General features: G+C 32.5%; 2 protein-coding genes across 6 annotated transcripts in view; both read left to right on the top strand.

The window, feature by feature from the left end:
- LOC132759875 (tetraspanin-16-like) overlaps positions 1 to 14,483 on the top strand; it is a 34,663-nt gene extending 20,180 nt beyond the window's left edge. For all 5 annotated transcript variants that reach the window (XM_060751745.1, XM_060751751.1, XM_060751765.1 and 2 more), the window contains exons 2-9: positions 441 to 611; positions 3,239 to 3,505; positions 3,754 to 3,828; positions 4,304 to 4,411; positions 6,384 to 6,560; positions 7,572 to 7,655; positions 8,987 to 9,063; positions 10,904 to 14,483. In XM_060751745.1, coding sequence (XP_060607728.1) covers positions 552 to 611; positions 3,239 to 3,505; positions 3,754 to 3,828; positions 4,304 to 4,411; positions 6,384 to 6,560; positions 7,572 to 7,655; positions 8,987 to 9,061 — 846 coding nt within the window. In that variant the 5' untranslated portion in view covers positions 441 to 551 and the 3' untranslated portion in view covers positions 9,062 to 9,063; positions 10,904 to 14,483. The remainder of the gene's footprint in view (positions 1 to 440; positions 612 to 3,238; positions 3,506 to 3,753; positions 3,829 to 4,303; positions 4,412 to 6,383; positions 6,561 to 7,571; positions 7,656 to 8,986; positions 9,064 to 10,903) is intronic.
- A 3,558-nt stretch (positions 14,484 to 18,041) lies between these two features.
- Positions 18,042 to 26,515, top strand: LOC132759868 (tetraspanin-18-like). The gene is made up of 7 exons (XM_060751730.1): positions 18,042 to 18,408; positions 19,121 to 19,390; positions 20,134 to 20,208; positions 21,744 to 21,851; positions 22,319 to 22,507; positions 24,764 to 24,847; positions 25,167 to 26,515. The coding sequence occupies exons 1-7, from the start codon at positions 18,349 to 18,351 to the stop codon at positions 25,326 to 25,328; spliced, it is 948 nt and encodes a 315-aa protein (XP_060607713.1). The 5' UTR covers positions 18,042 to 18,348; the 3' UTR covers positions 25,329 to 26,515.
- The last annotated feature ends 1,151 nt before the right edge of the window (positions 26,516 to 27,666 follow it).

Genomic DNA, 27,666 nt, shown 5'->3' with positions numbered 1-27,666 from the left:
TTGATGTACCAAATCATGTCTGTACGAAATTATTATGTACCGGAATCTTATGTTGATTTAACAAATAAATTTTGTACAAAATTGTTGTGTACCGACATCTTATGTTGATTTACCAAATCAAAACTGTACGAAATTATTGTGTACCGGCATCCTAGGACAAACCTTTGAGAAAATAATGTGTAGTTGCGCAAACATTCAGTTCAATTTTCTGAAATCTGCAAACACCATTTAATGGATTCTTTTCAAAATGTCAATTCTTTATTCCAAGAATTCTGTTCAAAAATCACAGCGGCGTGCCATTTTTAAATTATTCAAATCCACACCTTCTATTCAATAACGGTAGATTTCTTACTAATCATGAAAAGTTAAATAAATTCATTTCATGTCATTGAACAACCTATGTAACCAAAACATTATATTTTTTTTACATTTCGTTACAGATGAATTGAAAGAGGATTCCGATTGGTCAACATAAGGCGGAAGTGCTACGATAACATTAATATAATATAGTGAATAAATTTTATTTGTAAAACTAACGGATTATAGACAAGATGGGATTTATTTCGACGCTCGGCAGAGTATTTCTGGTCGTTGTTAATATATTTTTTCTGGTGAGTATATTTTTTAATGTTTTAAAGCGCCTTGGTCAATAATTATAACTTATATACATGTAGCTAGCAAAAACGGATTTGACCGAATTTGATAGTAATATTTCGCCCCATTAAAGCAAAAAGGTACCAAGCGACATTTTGGCCAAAAATGACTTTTTACCATTTTCCATTATGTTTTAATGTTATCTTTAATCTGTAGAAATATCTCTGTAGTATCATGTTTATTTACAGACATATAAGGTTATGTAAAAAGGTACAATGTCAATATTTTCCCATTTAGTAATGCAAAAAGGTACCATATGTATACCAGTTTGAGCAAAAAGGTACCAAGTGTCACATAGTACCTTTTTGCATTGAATGACTATATAAGTTTTGAGCACTTATTTTAATGCAAAAAGGAACCATGTGCCATATGGTCCCTTTCTGCACACAAAGAATTTACAACCCTTAAGATTATTTTATATATTAAATTGTTTGCTTGGTACCTTTTAGCTTTTTAATGAATACACAATTTAGATGTTGATAAGGACATCAAATATAACAATATATCCCAAATTATTGTTTCTGTTTTAAATTGAGGAATGATGACAGTGTGAAGATAATGATATTGTATAAATGACTTCTTCACAAAAACGTGGACGTTAAAAGAAAAGTAATTGACTATACTCGTGTCAACAAGTTACATGGGTTATATGGAAAGAGAAGCATGACAGGGAAGCATACATCTGCAAATAAACTAGATTATGATATAGTTAAATTGGTGAAACAGCATAAAGAGTAATTTCCTAAAATGAAATCTCGTTCTACAAGAAAAAAAACTGAAAATAACTGAATACCTATCTCATGACTATGACTTAAACATTAAAAAGATGTGGAAACTGTAAACTATTGAATGTGAAACGAAGGAAATGAAACCTGTTAAGCAACATACGTATAGGAAGGCAGTAGGCACACTAGATGGCACGATCAAGAAACAATATATTGAACATCAAAAACAGAAAGAAAATTCACAAGAAGTAAAGGTTAAAAATAAAGTTGGAGCAAAAGGTGAAACATGCGTTTATGTTGCATGTTTTGATCTCAAGGCTGTTGTAACAACCCCTTGCTCATTAGTGAGTAAGCTTTACTATTCAAGAAAACTTTTGCTACACAACTTGACAGTATATTCCTTATGAGACAAAAATGTTGTATGTCATGTATGGGATAAAACAAACTGCAAAGAGAGGCATGTGAAATAGCTTCCTGCTTAATAAAAGCCCTTTTTTACTTGCCTGAGTGGTAATGTCAAATAAGTCATTATTTTTCAGATACATACGGGGGACAAAACAGAAATTAATTCGTAGCTGCGTCTCTTCTTTTATATTATCACAAGTTCCAAATTTAAGATTGATCATCACAAATTTCTTGTATCGGGTCACACACAGACGGAGTGACAACTTGACTCTTGAAGGGGCAAAGAAAACAATTTCTGTATAATTATGTATCATTCAGTTGTGTTCTCAGAAAATCACAGCCAAACATTGATGTGACAATGAAATATAACCATGTTTTTGATTTCAAATACTTCATTAAAAAAAACAGTGTCCGAGACTCAAAACATCCATTGACAGACAAAGAGTAAACTGGCGACAGGTGAAATGGATGCAGGTACCAAAGGAAAGCCCAAAGTCAGTTTTTGTAAATAACAGCTTCAATGCAGAAGCTTTTATGGAAATAGAAGTTCAAAATACAGAATCTAGACAGAAAGAAAGTATCAGTGGACAAATGGTGAACAAGATATGAAGTTATGATACCAAACCGCCAGTTTCTATTCAAAAGAAAAATAACTTGATTACTTTGTGTGCAAAGAAAATTATCCCTAAAGAGTTCCATAATTATAATGCCACTTAACAAACATACAGGAATGAAAAGGGTTATGTCACGATGGAATCGGATGAGAATGATTCTGATTTTGACTCTTACAATGTAAGAGATTTTGACATAGGTATTGAGATTGATCACATAGGAAGACTTTCAAAACATGCAATGTGATAGTTGTATCAGACATTTACTGAAAACACAATAATTTCATATTTTTATTTGCATCATTGTAGAATAAAACTGTAACTAAATGATGCTTTATGTTAATATTGTTAGGACAAAAAGGTGCCAACTGCCATATGGTACCTTTTATTGATGTATTCGACAGCAAATGTTTAAAATCATACAATGCAAAAAGGGGCCAAGCGATCATATGGTACCTTCTTGCATTTGTCGGTCAAATATTTATTAGTGCAAAAAGGAACCATTGCGTTTAATTGATTAATTATCACTAATTAGTAATATATAAGCTTTCCAACTTTTTGAGCATGTACATTCAAACATTATCTAAATATATGTGAAGTTTCTTTGCCATGCTGTAAAAACTTGATTTGATATTGAACTTCAAATCTTTAAACGCGATTTTCTCGAAAACATGAAAATGTCACTTGGTACCTTTTTGCTTTAATGGGGCGATTTGATGTATATTTTTCTAAACAGTTAACGCCAGTTACCATACGTATTCCTGTATTCGTACTCAAAATAAGTTATTTCTTATCAATAATTCAAAGGATAAAATTTTGCTCTTGTTTTCTAATATCACATAGATTATCGGCTTGGTGTTTTTTGCACTGGGCATGTTCGTTCGATTCGGAACGGCCATCCTGAATGACTACGTCGATGGGGTCAAGGAGTCGTTAGAGAGTTCGGCCGGAAGTTCTGGGTTTGGCACAGTGGACCTTTCAAATTTCGATATCAGCGATTTGTTGTTTGGAGTCGCCCTTGCACTGATTTTCTTTGGCTTGTTTTTGATAATTATCAGCGTGTTAGGATGTTGTGGTGGATGCTGCAAAATCAAGTTCATGCTCATCGGGGTCAGTGTTTATAAAATTATAACAAAGTTTGTAGGATATTTACATTACAAAAAAACCAAACAGATATTCACCATTTCTTTTCTATTTGCTTTTTGTGGTTTTGTTTGGAAATTAATACTTTAGTTACTTTCAATATTATATAATTATTATGTCTGTAAACATCAATTTAAACCTGTGAACAGAAAATCCGTTACTGTTCTCATGGAACTAATTATTTATATTTTGTTATGTTTTTTTTCCTATTTCAGTATGTGATAATATGTATAGTATTACTAATTGGACAGATAATTATAATTGGCATTCTGTATGGATCCCCAGACACGGTACGTATTAATTCCTTTCTAAGAATAACTGACGTTAGCAAAAGTAGTCAAGTCAGTTTTATAATTGACTTTAAAGGCCAATTATGCCTTAGAAATGCTATAATTTAAGTTTTTAATCTTTGGTATTTTGTCACAGTCAAAATAATGGTTAAACACGTGTTTGGCATTTTTAATGAATTTAAAAATTATGGATTTCTGAGGCATAATGTACCTGTAAATACAGTATAGTATGGTATTAAAGACAATAATACTTAAATAATTGAAGTTTCCAATGCTTCTTGATTTTCATAAGTGTGTCATTTTAGTCACACATTTTAGTAACATTATTGTATAAATTTACAAGATCTGTTTTGTTCAGTTCAATAGCACGCAAAATGCATTTCTTATGAACAAAAGCACCGTAGAAATGTCGTATCACCCGAACCAAAGCTAGATTTACTTTAGATAAATCATTATATTATATTGTATTAAACAGTTCCATGATCCGGCAAAGAAGAAACTTAAAGACGGTATACAATCAGATTATGCTGGTTTAAACGGGACCGACATTGTATCAATCGGTTGGAACGTCGTTATGCAAAAGGTATGTTTCTTTTTTTCAATTTTAATGATCCTCAAAGTAAATGAATCAACGATTAACAAAAGCCTACTAGACACAAGTCTCACAACATTTCCAGTCTTGTTGAAAGTTATTAAAGCCTATACAAGAAATATTCAAAGAATTCACCCAATGCATTATCTAAATGGCACAACAATTGAAGACTACGACACGTGTAATGTCACATCCGAATTCGAGCACGCGTGTCAAATCGCGTCCGATTTCTAGCCGGCCGTTTACTTGTTCCTTGTCAATGATTACACATGATATGTAGATTCAACATTTGTACTACGTTAGTTTATTTGACCTTATAGCTTTACAAAATACCAGATATTACAAAATTTTATCAGACAAGCGCTGAAACGTGTTGTTATAATATGTATTATTCTAACATGCTCATCACTATTTCCTTAATAAACAGATAGAGCCTTTGTGTGCAATTTTTAAGAAATATTACACAGCACCGATGGCCTCATACCATTATATAATGACGCAAACATTAAACGAATCGAAGTCGAAGGCTGAGGTCCGTTCAATGTTTGGAGTTGACTTGGAGATTACTATAACGCTATTACGTCCACTGTCCTTATATTATGCACCATAGTTTACTTGAATATAATACATATAATTAAAGTTTAACGTTTCAAAAACGACATTTCAAGCAAAATTTACTAAAAACTAAATTTTAGCGGTATCCGATGAAAACATAATTAGTGTCCGTTCATGCGTAGACCGTTATACTGTTTTCGTCGTACCGCTGTCCATGAGCAGGTACCCTCAGGACAGATTTACCGATCCGAACTGCAACACATAAGAGATATTATTATTCTTACAATTTCAACATTTATATAATAAAGTTCAACGGCAACTTTTTCCTGTCGTCTGCGAAATGTTTATCAGCGTTTTATAAGAGGAAACGAGTTTTATGAATGCTACTGGATAAGAATACTATAATACCAGACACACTTTTATGCCATACGACACCTAGGAGACCAAATTTATAAATGTTATCAGGCAATAATAGAATTACCAGCGTCTCATTCGGGTTTATTTCACTTATCAATACATTTCATAATAGCTTTCACTGCTGCTGGTGTGAAAATGATATAAATTATTGTTTGCTTTGACTTTTTGCATTTACTGTGACATTTTCGTGATTTTGTGATTTTTTTATTAATATAGTTGATTGTAGGGCAGCTGATCTTGTAATTGGTTATTAAGAGGGTTTTTTTGAGTGAAATATTGAATATATTTTCACGAGATATGATAAATATATAAGAATGTTACCATGTTGTAAATATATTCATATTTAACGAAAAACAAAAGATTTACCATCAAGAAAAAAAAAGACAATAAAAATTGATTACGAAATTTCGCTTATGGTAGATAACTGCAATGGTACAGCGTGCAGAAATATATTGATTAGTTATTGTTGCGTGACGCGTAATTTTTAAATTTTTATGAAATATTTCATCAGATATATATACATGTATACACTTTAAGAAATAAAGAATCGCATTTAACTAATAAGATTACATACACATTGTTTGGTGAAGCACCACTTTATGAAAAAAATTCTTTTAGTTTGGTATGACAATGACACAAATTTACATATAACTTGTTAAATATATGTTAGAACTTCAAAAGCACATCGTTTTATACAATGTCTTTTGGTTTATACATACTTTATTTTAGTTCGATTGTGTAGGAAGCTAATAGCTTACATCCTGGAACCAACCAGTACTGAGCAATGAGTGTCAAGGTTCTTGCTCAAGGAAAAAAGGCCACTGATTCTTTCACGGAAATAGGTTGAGTCCATTACAATCTGACTAAAGTTCCGACCTGCTTAAGTTATTTCTTAATGCGTAGCGTTAATTAACAGCTGATTTTAATCAGATTTAGTTCTTTTTGTTTTACAATGATACTGTCGGCTTAACAAGGATAATTTATACAACAGGTAAAATGCTGTGGTGTTGACAGTTATGCTGATTTCACTGGAGCCAGTAACTGGATATCTGTTTACACATCTTACACGTTAAAGACACCGTTGGCTTGTTGTAAAACTTTACCATCTTCTACAGACTTTTCATGCGCAGATTCCACTGCTACAACAGCAAATAACTATTTAGAGACGGTATGTTCCAGTTTTCATAATAATACCTCCTTTATTCTGTGTTCCTAAAAAGTATATGATTTTCGAACATTGCATTCTAATGTTATTGGATCGAATTACCTGCAACTAGCTTCTTAATAGTTGGGAATCACGAATTACCGACTACCAGCTCACAGGTAGTTGTTTATCTGAATATCTAACTACCAACTACCAGCTGCCTACAAAATTGACGCTCATCTGATAATGTTAAAGACAAACTTGTTTTCTAATGATAAAAGGCTCTTTGTGACTTTGCGAGTCTGTCAGTACATTATTTTCAAAGTTCTTTAACATTCAACATGTAATGTTACGACATGCACTCCATCTTGTTTGAATATGTGTGGTTTTTGGTGAACCCTAACGCATTTTTCCTGCTTTTAATTTGGAACTGAATATTTGAAGGGATTTTAATATCAAAATACTAATCCTAAGATACCTACATTAAATAGCCTGGTCAAACGCGACGGATGTATATTAGACCTTGGCTCTATACTTGTGGCAAAGGTGCCCGATTGTGCCTTAAATAATGCACACAATGGCACCTGAGGTGTTCCTCCACCAGTAAAGCCGAAAAGTCGCCATAAGACCTATTCTTAATTGGTGCGACGTAAAGCCCAAACAAACAAACAAACTTGTGGCAAGGGCTGATAGCATTTTGTCTTCAGTAGATTAAGGGCTTACATACTTGTTTTGTTCTATTATTGTTTTTATACAAAATCGTCGGATTTCTCAATAGTAAGGGATGTTCACAAGCATAAATATCGTTTTTGCTTTAAGTCACGTGGAGGACTTTACAATCGCAGAACCAATGTCAACATCACCCTCATCCTCTCATCCTTACCAATGTAGCCATCTAAATAATATATGGACCTTTTTACTTTCTTGATAGGACAAATGTAGTGTCAAACAATAGTTTTACAATATACCACTTATAAATTTGCTATCAACATAAAATATAAGATTTCTTGTGATAAAATATTAATGATTTTACAGGGCTGCTATGATAAAATTTGGGAAGACACACTTGGAAACACAGCAATAATGGTTGGCTCTCTTGTTGGGGTAGCGGTATTCCAGGTAAGTCTAAAGTCTAAAGCATTTACATTGATATAAATAAAATGTTTTGTTCTGATAAGAAGTTAATTTAGTTAGAGTTTGTTCTGATAAGAAGTTATTTCAGTTAGAGTTTTACGGACAGTTAGTATAAAGTGGATTAAACAAATATCAGTTTTAAAATTATTCTATTGAGTATTTATTAAAGAAAATGTTTGATGTTAGTTTTCATTGTTAATATTTTTCACTTTTTGTATACCTTGTATTTTATAGTGCACTACCTAATGTTTTAGTGCACTAAACTAAAACGTGTATCCATTTACAAATAACAACTAACAATTCTGAAAAAAAAACCTTAAACCCCATCTGCATTTTTGGTAACAGTAAATTTGAAATTGATTGTCTGTAAACTTGATTTTATCATACATATTTTATTTTGTCAGATGTTCTTGTTATAAACAGATTAAATCGATTTTCTTAACAAAATCTGATTTTACCTAATATTGTCATGTTACGGTCACATTTATCAATGCATCGTTTAATATCATACATGCAGATGGATTATATTTATTATTGCAGTATTCAGCTGCTTTGCGTGCTCCTTTACCTAGACTTTTTCTGTTTCTGCACGTTGTGATTAGTTTTCAGATGCACCTCCATTTAACATTTTGCTTGCACCTTTGATACCATATGTAAATCTTTCTTTAGAATACAAAAATTTGAACATTTTATTAAGGGCTTGTTTTAAAAATTCTTTTTTTTTTCATTTTTAAATTAATGTTAAAAAGGTTTTTTGTTTTATAACATTTTACATTTAACAAAATTTTTAAATTTCTTGGTTATAAAAGTTCCAATTTTTTGGGGTTTTTTAAGTCATAAACGTTGGCAAAAGTATTGCTTCTAACCACGTATATTACATCTTGTAACGTGCATGTGTCTTGTCTTTGGACTATATTTGTATTCATTTCGTCAACTTTGTTCATTTCATCTTGTAAGATTGTGGCCATAATATGAGGTCATGGTACTCAAAATGCTTGATACTTGTTGGAATTCAGTGTGGCTTTTACGCATGTAGTTTTAGCATGATGTGTATCGCGCTTTGACATCGGTGTATTGAAAGCAAATATAATATGCTTTTTTTCGCATGATAATAAACGTAGCATGTTTTAGTGTTTTAGTTTTGCAAAACATCAAGTTGGTTTTGTGCTTCACGACATATACATTGCGTTTTGTGCTTCACGAAATATCCACTCTGGTTTGTGCTTCACAAAGCATGTACGCTTTTGTAGTAAACAAACGCATGAATAAATATATAAAAGACATCTTATTGAACGAATAATTATTTTTCATTCCAGCTGCTACTGATTTTGTTTGGAATAGTTATTTTGTGTAGTATGAAGAAGAACAAGACGGGCAATAAGGATTTTTAAAAGTATGTTTTCACCGTAATATAATCGCAACGTTCAATATTCTGGTACTTGGGGATTTCGAGCATAACAGTTTTACTGTATTTTTATTACAATATTCTGTTAATGATAATTATGTTGTCAGTGACTATGTAGAATATCTGGCGTATTTATATTATATTATTTATGTCAATTTCATCTCCCTAAGTGACTGTAATATCATTTCAAAGCATTGGTTGATCAATATTAATCAAATCCCTAATTAAGAGTCTCTATATTTCTAATTGCTGAACCTTGCAACTCAAGTTTAACCGTTTTTAGTGTCTAATCATTAAATGTTCCACCGTAAAGTTATATATATATATATATATATATATATATATATATATATATATATAATATATATATATATATATATATATATATATATTATATATATATATATATATATATATATATATATTATATATATATATATTAAGCTCTGATGAATGTTTCACGTAAGTAAAATGAAAATGTCCTTTAAATGTCAACATTTATAAAGGCCGACAATTGTTAGTTAGTTAGTTAATCATTAGCAAAACAATAGATTTTAAGTTTTGTCTCTGACAGCGTGAAGTCTTAAGAACTTTTTGTAAATGAATTTTGAAAATTTTGATAATTGCTACACAGCATTTTAGTAAATATAGAATAAACACGTTTTGTCTTCCCCTGAAGTAGAAACGTTTTAAATCCTACACACTATTAAGTGGACACACTATGAATATATAGTGTCGTGAAAAAACTGGCAGTCAAGCTTTACTTGACCCAAATTACGGAACGCAGATTTCTCATACATAATTTGTACGTTCTTTTTTTAATAAAAAATATATTCATTATGAATTTTATAGATTTTAATAAATTTCTGCAATAAAAATATTTTACTTAAAGAAGAGCATAGTATATCTAGCAATGTTTAAATATTTCAACAAGACAAAAGAAAAAAATCTCAAATTCGAGTATGTACTTTTCTACAAGAGTACTTGATTTTAAATCAGAGAATTATATTAGTTGTTTTTATTTTATTTCATATTCAGTTATCTGATATTTAGGTACATTAGTTATTTTATAATTCAGTCCCCACACTCTCTTTGTTTACCATGCAATTGTTTAGTGGTTTACACCTTTCCCGTTTCTGTAGAACTTAAGTTTTTTAAAATATAGAATTGATTGTCTTTATGTAGTGACCCTAATACATATATGTTTCATTTGTTATTTTTTTTTTCATTTCCTCATGTCTCTATCTTCTGAGAAATAGAACTGTTCAATTTTCAAACAATATGTTTTATAAAGTTATCTTTTACATGTAGATTCATCTTGACCACTTAAGAGTATAATTTGATTAGAATTTGCAATGACATAATAAACATTGAGTTTTTTACTACATTGGTATAATAGCGACTTTGGGATGCAACCTTTGCTATCTTTACTTTTTAACAGCAATTTGTTCTCACTGAATTAAATTTTGAATGAAATTGTAGCAAAATGAAATATTTTATTGGCATAAAATTAGTGCGTAGATTTCTTACAATGGCATTGATATTGTCTCTATATTTTTCAGATTTGAGTGAAATTGTAGCAAAATTAAATATAACAGTAGCATAGAATACATCCGTAGATTTTCCTACCATAGTTTTATTATTATTATAAGATCTTTTATTGTTATTATTGTTATTATTATTATTATCATTATTATCATTATTATCATTATTATCATTATTATTATTATTATTACTATTATTATTATTATTATTATTATTATTATATAGTTTAGATTTATTTTGATCATTATTTACATTTATGCATTATCTTTTTATTCACTTTCAGCTTGCATTGCTCGGCTTTGGAATACTAACACTTCTTGAAGATAGGAAAAACAAGACAAACCCGGGAAAATAACAGATTTTAATTACATAATCATTAATTAGTATTTCAAAGTCAAACTCATTCTTATAAACCATGTCATTTTTTACATAATTTATACATGTTGTACTTTCAAAAACTCTTTGACAATATTAACCGTTCCACCCTAATCAAGAGCATAATTATGCGAACATATTTAGTTATAATAGAAATTGTTGTTTCTTTTATACCTTGCACGGAGTATTCGTGTTCTGGAGATATTAATAAACGGTTTTAACAGCTTTAATCATGATGTGGGATACCGGATTACGGTGCTTTAATTCTTTTAGCCAATGCAAAAGCAGCATTGTTTTTTTTTCTTTTAACTTTTAAACTGCTGGATTCGGAACTGTAAGCCTTTGCCACCAGTTTAGAGCCTGGTCAGACGGTAACAAAATTTCATCTATACATATAATGATAAATGATAATGGACAGGTCCAGAAATGGAAGCTGTACCAGTCCATTTAAGAAATTTAGCAGGTTAAATGTTAAAGACTAAAAAAGATATAGGCCTGAATGAACTGTTAAAATTCACATGTATGCACATGTATATCATTGTCTAAACCAACAAAGCAATAAACAAAGGCATGTTTTGCCTTCTGTTGAACTAATACTAGTATAAATATCTGCTAGAGTAAATGTTTAAAAAAAGTCATGTACATATTGTTTGAATACTTCATTACAAATGGGTCTTTCTGGTGTATATGTTTGACCAACATAGACTGTTATATCTTTGACTGTGATATTTCTATATTCATTACATGTTTTTTATGGGATTTGTTTGTATTTTTAGTGGTGACTTATCGTTTTATTATATGTAATGCATTATCAGATATTTTTGTCATATATTCTACGCGCCATCTAGTTAATTCAACTATATTGGATGGTTTTTTGTGTATAATCTAGTACAATTTTTGTATTTCTGGATTTAAGTGACTGGGCAGGAACAAAAACACTGCATATGTGTGCAATGCAAAATTGTTACGAAATTACCTGAATTGTATTATTTCATTAATTGTCTGTCAAATAAATAGAGTCAATATAGAAAGTAATAAGATAAAAGGAGTATTGTAAAGAAAACCGTGACCTTGTGGTCTATGAACTTTGCTAGGCCGGATCACACCCGGTGCTTCCGTTCCATGCGACATTGACCTTTTTTATAGCCCACCAGTATCAAGACCCTGTCCCAGACAATAAAATCCTACTATGCTCGCACGCTGCTTGTACATGATATTCGTTTTCTTTTGCAATGTTAGCAAATCTTTTCTCCCTGATAAAAGCAATTTCAAATGTAAATGTTTTTGTTAATTAATCAACCGTTCCACGTAAAAGAGATGCTATGACAAAAATTACATTTTAATCTTTGTCTCTCTTCGTCCGGAATGTCAAATAACATGATAAAAAAATAACATTTTGGCTTTTGTCTCTCTTTATCAGCAATGTCATATAACATAACAAAATAACATTTTAATATACATGTATGTTCCTCTTCGCTCGCAATGATCAAATCTTTGTCTCTTTTCAACTGAACTGTCAAATTCTAAAATTTCATTTCAATGTTTGTTGTGCTTCATATTTGTTCATTGTATTTGTTATGTTCTTGTTTTTACACTTTTTAATAAGTGTCACATGACTACACAAAATTGTGCTGCGGGCCAGCAAGAACAAATTTTATTTTTTTGTTTCAGTGCAGATATTTTCTTTTGCCAAACATTGTCCTACGCATTGTGTTTATTTATTAATGAAATTTATGTGTAAGTTTGAAGTGACATTATACTCATTTTTTCACTGTCAAGTTGTGTTGAATTTGTAATATATTTCAAAAGATTGACTATTAAAATGATGATTGACCAACACTTGATAAAGAAAAATGTTTATGATACAATATATAAACGATCTAAATTATAAAAAGACTGCCCTACATTGTTTTAGAATTGCACATTTCCGGTACATTCTAAAGGATATTAATAGACATTTCCGTTACTGATTTTTTTTTTCATAGAAAAATCTAAAATTGAACATAATTATGACACCGACTATTTACCAATGGATGGGTATAATGTCACTTTAACATGACGAGAAAAAATACCATGACATATTGACCTTTGTTTTTTTAATCTGATTACCAAATATTAAAGATACTTGTATAACACAATATATGCAAATTTATGTATATTAAATAGAAAAATATGGTTACTTAAACGACCATTATGCCTCAGAAATGAATACTTTTTCCTTCTCTAGAAAGGTATAAATGAATTTAGAGAATAATAAATGTCTGTCACCTGAGCAAAGTAATGCTAAAAGTCTTTTGTTTTGTTTTTTGTCATAAAAGTAGCAAAATGTAAACAAAGTAGTATTTTGTCTTCCATACACTATAACTATATTCATTGCTAAAACTCAAAAGAAGTAAAATATGTTTATATAGTCAATGTGTATCATTTTGGGAACTATTATAGGACATCATTTTAAATTAAAAGCTTTTAGGAAATAAAAATAATAGCATGTCTGAGGCTTAATGGACCTTTAAGTAATTTATCAAGTTAGTATGTTATATTAAAATATTGAATATTTATGGCAATTGTGTTTATAGTGTTGAAACTATTCATAAAAGGACATTGCACCTATCGTCCTTTGCCAGATAACATAAAGAAGTTAATATAGAGTTGCTTTTAATTGTGTGTATAAAGTGGCAATTGAGATAATGTTTTGAGTGCATAAAAATTATAAATTACGGTTGAAAAATAATCAAAAACATCACATAATACTGAAAGGTGAAAATCGAAAAATCATACATAAAAAAAATTAACAGCATTTGTCTTTGTTTTTGTTAAAGAATGGTTATCCTTAATTGTTGTTGTTTTTATGGGTCATTTTTTGTGTTGCTACCAATGACGGTTATTATATTTTATAAAGCTTGAAAAATATATGTGATGCAATGATTTTATTAATAATCATTTAAAAGCACATTTTGCCTCAGAAACAAATATTTTTTTTATTTCTATAGAAAATGCCGACATTAATTTCATAATGTTTAGATAATGGTTTTAGAGCATGTTTCATGCTTCTTATCTAAAGCAAGAAGTGCTTATTATAAAATTGTGTGTCATAAAGACAACAAAATGTAAACAAAGAAGTGTTTTGACTTCCAGACAAAATACTAAATCAATATTTCTTTACTTATTGCTAAAAAATCATCAAAAGATAGTTCAGGCAATCGAAGAGTTAGTAACTTTTTTGGAAACTATTATAGGCCACCAAAAATCAATAAATAGGACACAAAAAAATCAATAAAATTCAAAGATTTTCTGAGGCATAATGGGCCTTTAAACTTAAATACGAATACGTGATAATCAGCCTTTGCTTGCTTTTTCGTTACGTTAGAAGTTGGTTGGTACGTACTTTAAGATGTAACTTGTCTAAACAACATGTTAAATGTTACGTTTTATATGTATTTTTCTGACATTTGTTTATAAGTTGAAATAAAAGAAATTACTTAACGTCAGTGTTTATATTATTATATGATATTGGGATACAAATATTATTGGTCAAATAGCAACACTATAAGACACCTAATTAAGAACAAAAAACTATTACGTGATATTTTTAATTTTCTATAATTAAGTTACCGTTTAAGGTGGAAAAACTTGAATGATGTGTTTGAAAATTATCAATGTTTCTTTAATATGTATCTCAAAATGTTACAAACAATAAATTGTTTATACTGAAAATCTACAAAATTAAAATATTCGTAGTGGCATCAGCCATAATAAATACTTGTGTGTTTACTTTATTTTTATTTTTTGCTCGGAATTATTCATAAAATGGTAGGCCTATTTAATTATTTTCTTAAAAAAGAAATAATTGTTTTATGTTCGACCTTCTCCGGTCATCAACGGTCACCAGTTTCCAAAGACCTTCTTCTGTAACATATTTCCTGATACAAACGTTTTTTTATCCCCCCCCCCCCCCCCCCCCCATTGAAAATAGTTAAATGAAATATATCTATATCATTAAAAACGTTCCCCGCAGGAAACCATTTTACTTGTAGCTCATTTGCATTGTCAATTTCTTTTAATGGATAAGAAGCTGTAGAAAGGTAAGGCCTAAAACACATTTCAACCTAACTCCTGAAGCTGAATCGTCGTTTGACATAATTATACACAATTACGATTTCAACATGAAGGAAAACAAAAATTACAAATGACTGACAAATTATGGATGTGCAATAGTACGGGATTGCATTGACGACACAAGAAAATCGAAAATGGCAATTAGGTCCTGAGTTAAGCAATCAGGCAAAAAAAACCCAGAAGGGTTGGAAATACATGTACTACTGTAAAAGCAAAGTATTTCTTTGAACAACGAAGATTTAGAGTGAAAAATAAGATGTATTGTATTCCTAAACGTAGGTCATTCAAATTTATAATGAAGCATTAATGTTTCAAAAATGTTTCAATTAATGTTTCAAAACTTATGAAAACACACTTTTCCACCTCCTCATTATTCACAAAGCTGCATATTGAAACTAAATGTGTTTCATTTAGTTAAGCAAGCATTTCATTTAGTTTAAAAGGCCAAAAACTAATCCATTACAAAAAACAAAATTTGTTGATTGACTACAATTTAACAATCAATCGTCATCCGAAAAATAAAATTTTTCAGTAAAAAGTTACTGTGTATGAAATTCTGACACTTAGACAAAGAGATCAAGTCCACCTTTCTTGTTGATTCAATATCATATCCAAAATCTACAAACCCATTACCTGTATACTAAACAGTTCTCAATATTTGACACTTAAGGTCGACAAAAAGTTATAATTTGAACAAATACCGAGCCACTAAAAATACATGCATGTTCTTATACGCTTCGCATTGTTTTACAAACTGTTTTAACAAGGAAACAGTTTTTATCATGTTTGGTGCTCCTACTGGGGGCCGTTCCAGTGACCCTTTGATGATAGCTATTGTCGGTAAAGTTTATCTCTCTATTATTGATCTTATTCTCATGTTTCGAGAGTTCACAATACCTAACATCATTTAAATAAAGCTTATTTCTAAAACTTATCTTAAACCTTAATAAAACGTAGACCAAAAAAGATAGACACCTTAAAAAGAGGTAGTCCATAACGAGATGGACACCTTAATAAGACGTAGACCATAACATGACAGGGACCTTAATAAGACGTGAAAGCACAACGAGATGAGGATTTTAATAAGACGTAGACCATAACGAGACGGGGACCTAAATAAGAGGTGGACCATAACGAGATGGGCACATAAATAAGACGTAGACCAAAACGATATATCAACTTAATGAGACCTGGACCAAGACAAGAAATTTCAATAAGACGTATACAACAACGAGATGGAGATCTCAGTAAGACGTAAACCATAACGAGATCGGGACATTAATAGGACGTAGACCATAACGAGATGGTAATCTTAATAAGACGTAGACCATAACGAGATGGGGACCATAACATGACATAGGCCATAACGAGATGGTAAACTTAATAAGTCGTAGACCATAATGAGATGGGGACATTAATAAGACGTAGACCATAACGAGATGAAGCTATTAATACGACGTAGACCATAACGAGATGAGGGCATTAATAAGACGTAGACCATAACGAAATGAGGGCATTAATACGACGTTGACCATAACGAGATCGGGGACATCAATAAGACGTAGACCATAACGAGATGAAAGCATTAATTAATAAGACGTAGACCATAGCGAGATTGGGACCTTAACATGACATAGACCATAACGAGATGGGGACATTAATAAGAGGTAGATCATTACGAGATTGGGGCATAAATAAGACGTAGACCATAACGAGATTGGGACCTTAACATGACATAGACCATAACGACATGGGGACCTTGATGACACGTGGACATTACAAGATAGGAATTATAATAATACTTAGACCATAACAAGATAGGGACCCTAATAAGACGTAGTCAATAACAAGATGGGGATCTTAAGAAGACGCAGACCATAACGAAATGGGGATCACAATAAGAAATAAACCATAACGAGATAGGGACCTTAATAAGACGTAGACCATAACAAGATGGGCTTCTTAGTTAGACGTAGACCATGACGAGATGGTGACATCAATAAGACGTAACCAATAACAATATTGGGACTTTATTAAGATGTAGACTATAATGAGATTGAGACCTTAATAAGACATAGACCATTACGAGATTGGGACAGAAATAAGACGTAAACGATAACAAGATGGGGATGGGATCTTAATAAGACGTAGACCATATCGAGAAGGGGACATTAATAAGACGTTATCCATAACGAGATAAGGATCTTAATAAGACGTAGACCATAAGGAGATAGGCATCACAATAAGACGTAGATCATAACGAGATGGGGCATTAATTAGACGTAGATCATAACAAGATGAGGGCATTAATAAGACGTAGACCATAACAAGATGAGGGCATTAATAACACGTAGACCATAACAAGATGAGGGCATTAATAAGACGAAGACCATAACGAGATGAGGGCATTAATAAGACTCAGACCATGACAAGATGAGGGCATTAATAAGACGTAGGCCATAACGAGATGGGGGCATTAATACATTAATAAGACATAGACCATAACGAGATGAGGGCATTAATAAGACGTAGACCATAACAAGATGAGGGCATTAATAAGACGTAGACCATAACAAGATTAGGGCATTAATAAGACGAAGACCATAACAAGATGAGGGCATTGATAAAACGTAGACCATAACGAGATCGGGGACATTAATAAGACGTAGACCATAACGAGATGGTAATCATAATAAGACGTAGACCATAACGAGAAAGGGACCTATACAAAAAGGGGACATTAACGAGAAATAGACTATCTTACTGAAGAAAACTTATGTATTTTTAAATGGTATCTTTTAAAAACCTTTAAAACAGAAATCAAACGTCATACAATATACTTAAGTGGCAGAATTATCAAATCGTATAGATCTATAAAAATAAAACTCTAAGGTTATATATAGGATTTATACACATTTTAACCCTTAAGCGAATTGTCCTTTTTTCAAATTTGAATAGATTACATACAATATTTTTACTAATATTGTAACGTACCATTATACTTTGGTTTAAACTTAAGAAAACAGGCGCACTTTCAATGCCCCGTGAAATTGACACTTCGGATTAAGAGAAAGGGATAAAAAGAAATATAGTCTTCAAATATTGAAGAAGAGTTTATTAACGTGAAATCTGTTGGTCGTGTCTGATTATTTACTTATATTCCTATTTGGACTTATATTAATACGCCGAAAAGTGCATGCGGACGGACTAAAATAATATTAAAAAAAATAACAAAAAATGGGTGGATTTTCCACTGTTGCTAAAGTGTTTTTAGTTGTTGTTAACATCATTTTTCTGGTAAGTATGTGAAAATATTTCTATAATAAAGATATATTTATATTCTTTTTATTATGATTGTATAAACATTTTTTTTTCTGCCTCGTGAAACAATTTATCAGCCCGTAAATTTGAGATATCATTGTCATCATTAATGATTATATAATAAAATGATTGTTTTAAATGTATTTTATTGAATACGTGTTTAGATCCTATATATTTTTAGTATTATTAAAATTTTCCCTAGTTATTTATTATTTATTTTCTATTTCTTACATTTGATTGTTACATTATCTAGACGTTGGGTTTTTTTTCACATTTAGTTTGATATCTTTTAAATTCTGTAGCAGATATAAAGCTCTTTCTTCAGTCATTTTTTAAAAGTATTTGTTTTTCGCCACAACAAAAAGATAATGTTAAAGGGGCTACAGTTATATTGTAAAAACTGTGTCGAAACATGCAAATTCTGAAAAAGGATCATCTTTATCATTAAATAACTATCTAATCAACCTCCAACGTTTTGAACTAGATTTCTATTATTAAATAACTTCTATCATTAAATAACTTCTCACGTATATATTCTAGATTTCTATTATTAAAAACGTCTTACAAGTATTTTTTTGAAACTACACTGTTTTTGAGAAAACAAATCATTAGTACATAATAACATAACAATTTCACACTGAGCTTATGAAATGTCTTCTCTTTCCTTTGTAATATCTTTGTCATACAGGTTATTGGGCTCGTACTCCTTGCTCTCGGCCTTTTTATCAGATTCGGCTCCAGTATCATCAATGGTTATGTTGACTCCGCTAAGAAATCGTTGGAGGCTTCGGTCAGTAGTGTTTCAACATTTGGCACCATAGATTTGTCGAGCTTTGATGTTACCGAGATCCTACGTAATCTGGCTATCGGGCTGATTGTTGCTGGTCTGTTACTGTCGATCCTCACTTTCCTCGGCTGCTGTGGAAGTTGCTGTAACATCAAATTTATGCTGTTAGCGGTAAAGTACTTTTAGAAGAATTATTGTGCCTGTTTTGCATATAAAAAGTATGTTTTGTAAAGTAACCGAGAAAAAGAAATTCAGGTGGTTGCCAGCAACTTATTCTGCTACAGCAACACTTTATTGAGTGTGCATTATCAAGCTGAGTAAGAGAAAGGTAATTTGGAGTAATGATACGAAGAAACAGACTCCCTAAAGAACGCCCAAAAAGGCAAAATTGAAAATGTTGCAGGCTCGGTTTGATTGAGCCTGTTCATGGACGGTACTGGAAATTGCAAGCTACCGTCCACGCCCCCTAGCACCTACTTAAGCAGAATTCAAGAGTTAAGCATGAAAATTGTGAAATTTTGAATTAAGCTGATTTAATAAACTAATTGTGTTTAATCAGACTTTATAATTAAGAACTCTTAATGACTCGGGTATTTTATATTTCATTATAAAACAAGTCTTGAAAGTTTTGCACTTTACAATAATGAAAATGATATTGAACTTAGTATTGCATTTCTATTCATAGATCTGTCAAAATAATCGACTTACCTTATCAACTGCATCAATATGTTTTAGATACGGTGTAAATGTTGATGCAAAACTGAATAATTTTATTTAGGGCCGATGAGGAAATTATTGTATAATGATAGTAACAATTTTATAAATGATACTCAATTATCTACTATAAATGATTCGCTCTGCTTTTTTCAACGTTATCTAATTGTTATTAAATTATTATTTAATTGTTATTTCAGTACATTATAACATGTTGCGGACTGTTGGTTGGACAAGTTATATTCATCGGGATCTTGTATGGTTCGCCAGACACGGTAATATTTCCTACTCTAGTTTAATTGTAAACCCATCTATCGAAACCTTTATAACATAACAAAATTTTCAAAAATTTAAGTCTTTAAAATGAACTTTAATGACGAAGGATGTCCCTTGGTGGTGGTGGCGGTAGTTGGGGTGTCCATTCTATTTGTGTATGACTTTATGCATATTAAACAGTTGATATAATATTTACGTTACAATTTCATAACAAAACAAAACAATAATTATACCATTAAATAATAACTATCTAGAATTGCACATTTGAAAGACCATGCGCAAAAATTGAAACAAAATCAACTTTGCTCATCCCCAAACACAATGGCTTTATATTGATTACTTTTTTTGCGACTAAATCACCTCTACTGGATGGATTTCAAGTGTCCTCTTTATTTAACAATATTCGATTACATACAACTTTTATTTGATCTGTGATACAAGTAGATGTCCTAGGTTATATTTAAAGTATAATCTAGAAATAAACGCGGACAAATATTTTAATAAGCATTTTTACAGATTAAGTAACATATACGTCCCATTTATTACTAGTAGTGCGTGCGTTCAACTTAAGGTAACAAATTATTTGAACAAATTGCATTAATCTTTAAATCAACGCAAGATAATTGCGTGTTCTTTCATTGCTTGTCGTATATTCTAAAGAAAGCAAGGTTTTACATTTAAAGTATTGAAAAAAACTATCGGTTTTGATGACGTACTTAAATCACAATAACTTTTAGAACAGGTATTTGAAAGACGGAAGTGGACAAAATAAAGTTAATGACAGAAAGAAAATAGAGTTAAATTCAGACTTAGATAGATTTAACGACGAAGCATAGTTGTTTTAACAAAGTATATTTCAGTCGTCAATCATAAAAACAAAAGTGGGTTTTTTTGCCTGTCTTAAAATATAACATTAATTGGCCTATGGTGTTCTTTTAAAGATTATATATACTATGCTCCAATTTAAATATACTATGTTACAATTTGATGAAGAGAAAAAAAAACATCGTTTACTTCTATACAGTCTCTTTTAAAACATAAAATAAACATCTTTTGAATACTTACATAAAATATTTTGCGTTTTAAACTCTACAAACTTCAGGCAATCTCAGTAATATTACATAGTGTCATTTAAAAAAAACTATAATTTTTTCTAAGAATAGACCAAAATAATTTGACAAGGAATGGAAATACAGCTTTGCAAACTGTTCATACATTTATTTATTCAAATTAGAAATATTCAAGACGAATTTACTGTATATCAATAAATTTCTAAAATAATAGTATTTTACCAAAAGATGAGTCTAGTATATAATCCATTGTAGCCGTTGTCACGCAAAACGCATCGGTTGGTTGTAAATCTAGTTGTATTATTCGCCGGTCCCCTTTTGGTAATTCCCGGTCTCTCCCGGTCTGTTTTGACCGGGATTTACTAGATATTTTTTTTTTAAAGAAAGTATTTTAAAAAGAACGGGAGAGACCGGAGACCGGAAGTGACCGGACCAGAGAATTGTATATCCCCTATTTACTGCAGATTCATGACCCAGTAAAGAAGCCTCTGAAGTCATCTATAAAGTCGGATTATGCCGGTCTCAATGGTACAGACATTGTATCCATAGGTTGGAACGTTGTGATGATTCAGGTAATTAATCATTTTATAGAAATATTAATGTTTTGTAATTATTGAATAGTTGCGTTCCCTGTACATATGGGACAAGTTGTCGGTCATTTGTTGAGAAATAGGTAAATACTGGTAAGATATCCAGGAAAGCCGATTAGATGAACCAAATGACGTGGTAGGACGGAAAATTGTGTTGAAATTGGCGAAAGTAACAGACATAACACAGCAAAGCAAACGCGCCAGAATACTATCAGAATGATAAAGTATTTCAAAAATAAACAAAAAACATAGACAAAAGTATTTGCAAATGTTAAATATTTAAGACCTTAAAAACACAACACCATGTTTTTATATATATCTTTTGTATAAACATAAATATGCTCGCGATTGTTTACACAATACTTTTATATTCATTAGAAATTAAATATATACATATCATTTGCATAAATTTACTAGGGTTCGAACAAATAATATGTTGGGTATTGTAGGTTGGTTGTTGTGGTGTTGACGATTACAGCGATTTTACCGGGGCCACAAAATGGGTTATAGACTATACCGCACTATCCCCTTCTGTCACGCTGAAAACTCCGCTCGCATGCTGCAAGACGCTACCAACATCAGATGATCTGTCTTGCGCTGGTACAGCAACTACGGAATCAATCAATTATCTGAACACGGTATGTAATTTTAGTATTTATTATATACCGATTATGCTAAAATAAGTATTTATTTATATCGATTATTTGATTTTAATATCTATTCTATATTGATATGTTATTTAAGTCTTTATTCTATACCTAATATGTGATTAAAGTATTCATTAAATACGTATTATATTATTTTAGAGTTTATTCTATACCGATCATGTGATTTTAGTACTTATTATATACAGCTTATGTGATTTAAGTACATGCATTTATTTTATACCGATTATGTGCATCTAGTAATGACCGTCCAATTGTACGTTGCATGATCCGATATACATTGAATCTTATATAAGGTTTTTTGTGTTTTTTTTCCAAGTGTCTGTTCTTGTTCCTGTCCTGTCCTTGTTCTTGTCCTGTCCTTGTTCTTTTCCCCGTTCTTGTACTTGTCCTGTCCTTGTTCCTATCCTCGTCCCTGTCCCTACCCTCGTCCCTGTCCTTGTCCTTGTCCCTGTCCTTGTCCTTATCAATGTCCTGTTATTGTCCTTGTTTCTGTCCTTGCAATTGTCCATGTCCTTTTCCATGTCATTGTTCTTGTCTTTATTTCTGTCCTTGTCGTTGTCCCTGTCCTTGTCCTTGTCTTTGTCCCTTTCCTTGTCCTTGTCCCTGTCCTTGTCTTTGTTTCTGTCCTTGTCATTGTCCCTGTCATTGTCCTTGTCTTTGTCCCTATCCTTGTCTTGTCCTTATCCTTGTCCCTGTCCTTGTCTTTGTTTCTGTCCTTGTCCTTGTCCCTGTCTTTGTCCTTGTCTTTGTCCCTGTCCTTGTCTTTGTCCCTGTCCTTGTCTTTGTCCCTGTCCTTGTCCATGTCCCTGTTCTTGTCCTTGTCCTTGTCTTTGTCCCTGTCCATGTCCTTGTCCCTGTCCTTGTCCTTGTCTTTGTCCCTATCCTTGTCTTTGTCCCTGTCCTTGTCCTGTCCTTGTCCTGTCTTTGTCCCTGTCCTTGTCCATGTCCTTGTCCATGTCCTTGTCCTGTCTTTGTCCCTGTCCTTGTCCCTGTCCTTGTCCTTGTCTTTGTCCCTGTCCTTGTCTTTGTCCCTGTCCTTGTCCTTGTCTTTGTCCCTGTCCTTGTCTTTGTCCCTGTCCTTGTCTTTGTCCCTGTCCTTGTCCTTGTCCCTGTCCCTGTCCTTGTCCTTGTCTTTGTCCCTGTCCTTGTCCTTGTCCCTGTCCTTGTCCCTGTCCTTGTCCTTGTCTTTGTCCCTATCCTTGTCTTTGTTTCTGTCCTTGTCCTTGTCCTGTCCTTGTCTTTGTCCCTGTCCTTGTCTTTGTCCCTGTCCTTGTCCTTGTCCTTGTCCTTGTCCTTGTCCCTGTCCCTGTCCTTGTCCTTGTCTTTGTCCCTGTCCTTGTCCCTGTCCTTGTCCTTGTCCCTGTCCTTGTCCTTCCTTGTCCCTGTCCTTGTCCTTGTCTTTGTCCCTGTCCTTGTCTTTGTCCCTGTCTTTGTCCTTTCTTGTCCTGTCCTTGTCCTTTGTCCCTGTCCTTGTCTTTGTCCCTGTCCTTGTCCATGTCCCTGTTCCCTGTCCTTGTCCTTGTCTTTGTCCCTGTCCATGTCCTTGTCCCTGTCCTTGTCCTTGTCTTTGTCCCTGTCCATGTCCTTGTCCCTGTCCTTGTCCATGTCCTTGTCCTTGTCCCTGTCCTTGTCCATGTCTTTGTCCCTGTCCTTGTCTTTGTTTCTTTTCTTGTCCATGTCCCTGTTCTTGTCCTTGTATTTGTCCCTGTCCTTGTCCTTGTCCCTTTCCTTACCCTTGTCCGTGTCATTGTCCCTGTCCTTGTCAATGTCTCTGTTCTTGTTCTTGTCCTTGTCCCTGTCCTTACCCTTGCCCATGCCATTTTACCTGTCCTTGTCCATGTGCTTGTTCTTGTCCTTGTCCATGTGCTTGTTCTTGTCCTTGTCCCTGTACTTGTCCTTGTCATTGTTCTTGTCTTTGTTTCTGTCATTGTCCTTGTCCCTGTCATTTTCCCTGTCCTTGCCCCTGTCTCTGTTCTTGTCCCTGTCCCTGTGTTGGTCCCTGTCATTTTCCCCGTCCTTGCCCGTGTCCTTGTCCCTGTCCCTGTCAATATCCTTGTCACTATCCTTGTCAATATCCTGGTCAATGTTCTTGTCAATATCCTTGTCAATGTTTTTGTCAATGTGATATGTATTTGTCTTGTTCCTGTCCCAATCCTTCTCAAGTACAAATATCTCGATTATTTTCGGTTCTATTGTTTTCAAAAAACTTTTTTCGTTGAATTATAGGGCTGCTATGACAAGATCTGGGACGACACTCTGGGAAACATGTCACTGGTGTTAGGAGCGTTGGCCGGACTTTGTGTGATTCAGGTATTAAAGCTTAATGTGAACTATACCATCACTGATTATGATGCTTAGATATATATAAACAATGAAATGTTTTATTTTTATGCGTACAAAAATAAAATCAAACAACTGAAATACATGACAACAATGTGTTATTAGTTTAGAGTATTTAAGCTTAATTTTACTTTTTCTATAGATATTTCATTGTATTTTGACATAAAATAATCAAAATTGGACAGTCAATAAATAACAAACATAATCTGACATTTTATAAGAAACAAACACATTTCATAGAATATGTCTTTGTATTACATCAATTAAAGTAAAATATGATTTATTTTAGCTTTTACTAGTGGTATTTGCTCTCATAATTTTGTGCTCCGGCGGAAAGAAAAAGAAACAGAAGAAAAATACAAAGGGCAACAAAGTAAGACCAGATGACAGAGATGCTGTATCGCCAAGAGACCCAGTCTCTTACAAAAGAAAAGAAGCACTGCGATTTTGAAAACAATCTTTCTTGTGGCAACAAAGTATATGAAACATTGACATAGTAACATTTTACGCAAAACCGTGATGATATATAACTGTACGCTTAACACTGGCACTTATTCACTGTACACTTAACACAGACACTATATCACTGTACACTTTACACGAACACTTCACACTGTACGCTTAACACTAGCACTTTATCACAATACGCTTAACACAGACACTATATCACTGTACACTTAACACTAGCACTTTATCACAATACGCTTAACACAGACACTACATCAATGTACGCTTAACACAAGCTCTTTATCGCAATACGCTTAACACAGACACTACATCAATGTACACTTAACACAAGCTCTTTATCGCAATACGCTTAACACAGACACTACATCAATGTACGCTTAACACAAGCTCTTTATCGCAATACGCTTAACACAGACACTACATCAATGTACACTTAACACAAGCTCTTTATCGCAATACGCTTAACACAGACACTACATCAATGTACGCTTAACACTGGCACTATATCACTGTACACTTAACACAGACACTACATCAATGTACGCTTAACACAGACACTACATCAATGTACGCTTAACACTGGCACTATATCACTGTACACTTAACACTGGTACTATATCATTGTACGCTTTACACTGGTACTATATCATTGTACGCTTTACACTCAAAATATATCACCATACACTTAACACAGACACTTCATCACTGTTCATACAGCACTGATACGGTTTACAATACACCATTTACTTAACACTGACCCATAATTACTGTACACAAAACATTGACACTATATCACTGTACACTTTACACAGTATATCACAGTTAACAAACCGCTGACACTATATCACTTTTCACTAAACACTGACACTGTGTCACTGTACACTAAACAGTGACATTGTATCATTGTACAGTTGGCGCACAATACACGTAACACGTAATCACCGCACACTGAATGTCACTTAAACACTCTACTTTAACACTTTAATACTCTTTTCGCCGGTCGAAAATGGGAAAGAAAACATTAAACACATTTATGTGTTATATTATATTACTTCTGTTATTTTGGTTGTTGATATTTTAGAGTCTAAACAAGAAGAAAAAAATGTTTGATGAAAAAAACATTGAAATGAATAATTATTTAAAAGTCTTACAAAGAATATTAGTCATGCTTGTTTTTGTTGTTGATTTTTTAATGCTTTATTGCACACAGTCTTTATATCCCACTCATCAACATATGAGCCGCGCCATGACAAAACCAACATAATGGGTGTGCGATCAGCATGGATCCAGAACAGCCTGCGCAGTCTGATCAGGATCCATGCTGTTCGCTTACAGACCCTATAACAAGTAAAGAAACTGATACCGAACAGCATGGATCCTGCGCAGGCTAGTCTGGATCCATGCTGGTAGCAAACCCATTATGTTGGTTTTGTCATGACGCGGCTCAAATTATAACAGCATCACCACCATATAAAATGGGAAACAGAAGACTTTCTAGTACCATACTGAAAGAACAAACATATATTCTCCGTCACGACGTTATATTTCTGTTTCGTTTCCCTGCATTAAATGGCACAACTGAAAAGCATTTCTTTTACCAAATAAGTCACTTTCCCGCCAATTCATAGATATATCGGAGTGTTTTTTTCTTCTTGTATTTAAATACGTATTTGTTCTGTGTACATGTACACATACAAGCAATCGTGTTCTGTACAAACCCTTTTCACAGCTCATAATTTAATAAATTGACCAACAGAATATTTTGTAATATTAAGATATATTTGCAAAACTGTTATAATACTCATTGGCAGTACGTGATTAAGACTTAGAAATAATAACCTTATGTTTGTATATATTTGTATGTACTCATAGACTGGTTATCGACGATAGTAACAGACCTATGCCGCTGGTGAATAGTTAGGCCAGAGTTAACATATGTCAAGTCTGGCCAAACACGTTTCTGTCTTCTGCGTTTTCAAATTATTGAAATTTCTTAAGTCACCGAGTTTCATTTTTAAGGTTTTCAAAGCAATCTCGTGCACAAACGCATAAGGTCTATATATAGTGTAAATTATTTCCAATATTAGGTTGCTTATAATTGCCGTTAAAATTATTGGAAACCTGTTACAAGTGCTTCTTTATCTACAAGATGTAATTACAAATTACTGTACAACATTGCTTTTAATTTATATCTTAATCCTGAAGTAATGCACAGAGGGGTACATTACGTCACTATATGACCGTGCGACGTAAAGCCCAACCCCCAGAATGTCACGTGGTCTGAGAGTGACGGTTGTCGAGTGGTTGACCATCTTTAGATC

This window comes from Ruditapes philippinarum, unplaced genomic scaffold, assembly GCF_026571515.1.
Source record: "Ruditapes philippinarum isolate M1 unplaced genomic scaffold, ASM2657151v2 ctg1465_1_1_1_1, whole genome shotgun sequence".
Lineage (NCBI taxonomy): Eukaryota > Metazoa > Mollusca > Bivalvia > Venerida > Veneridae > Ruditapes > Ruditapes philippinarum.
Note: the sequence above shows the minus strand (reverse complement) of the source record. Positions and strands in the feature narration are given on the sequence as shown.

Coding starts and splice junctions, on each gene's coding strand:
- LOC132759868 (XM_060751730.1), top strand. CDS start 18,349: ATGGGTGGATTTTCCACTGTTGCTAAAGTGTTTTTAGTTGTTGTTAAC. Junction 19,391..20,133: donor TCAAATTTATGCTGTTAGCG/GTAAAGTACTTT, acceptor TTGTTATTTCAG/TACATTATAACATGTTGCGG. Junction 21,852..22,318: donor GGAACGTTGTGATGATTCAG/GTAATTAATCAT, acceptor TGGGTATTGTAG/GTTGGTTGTTGTGGTGTTGA.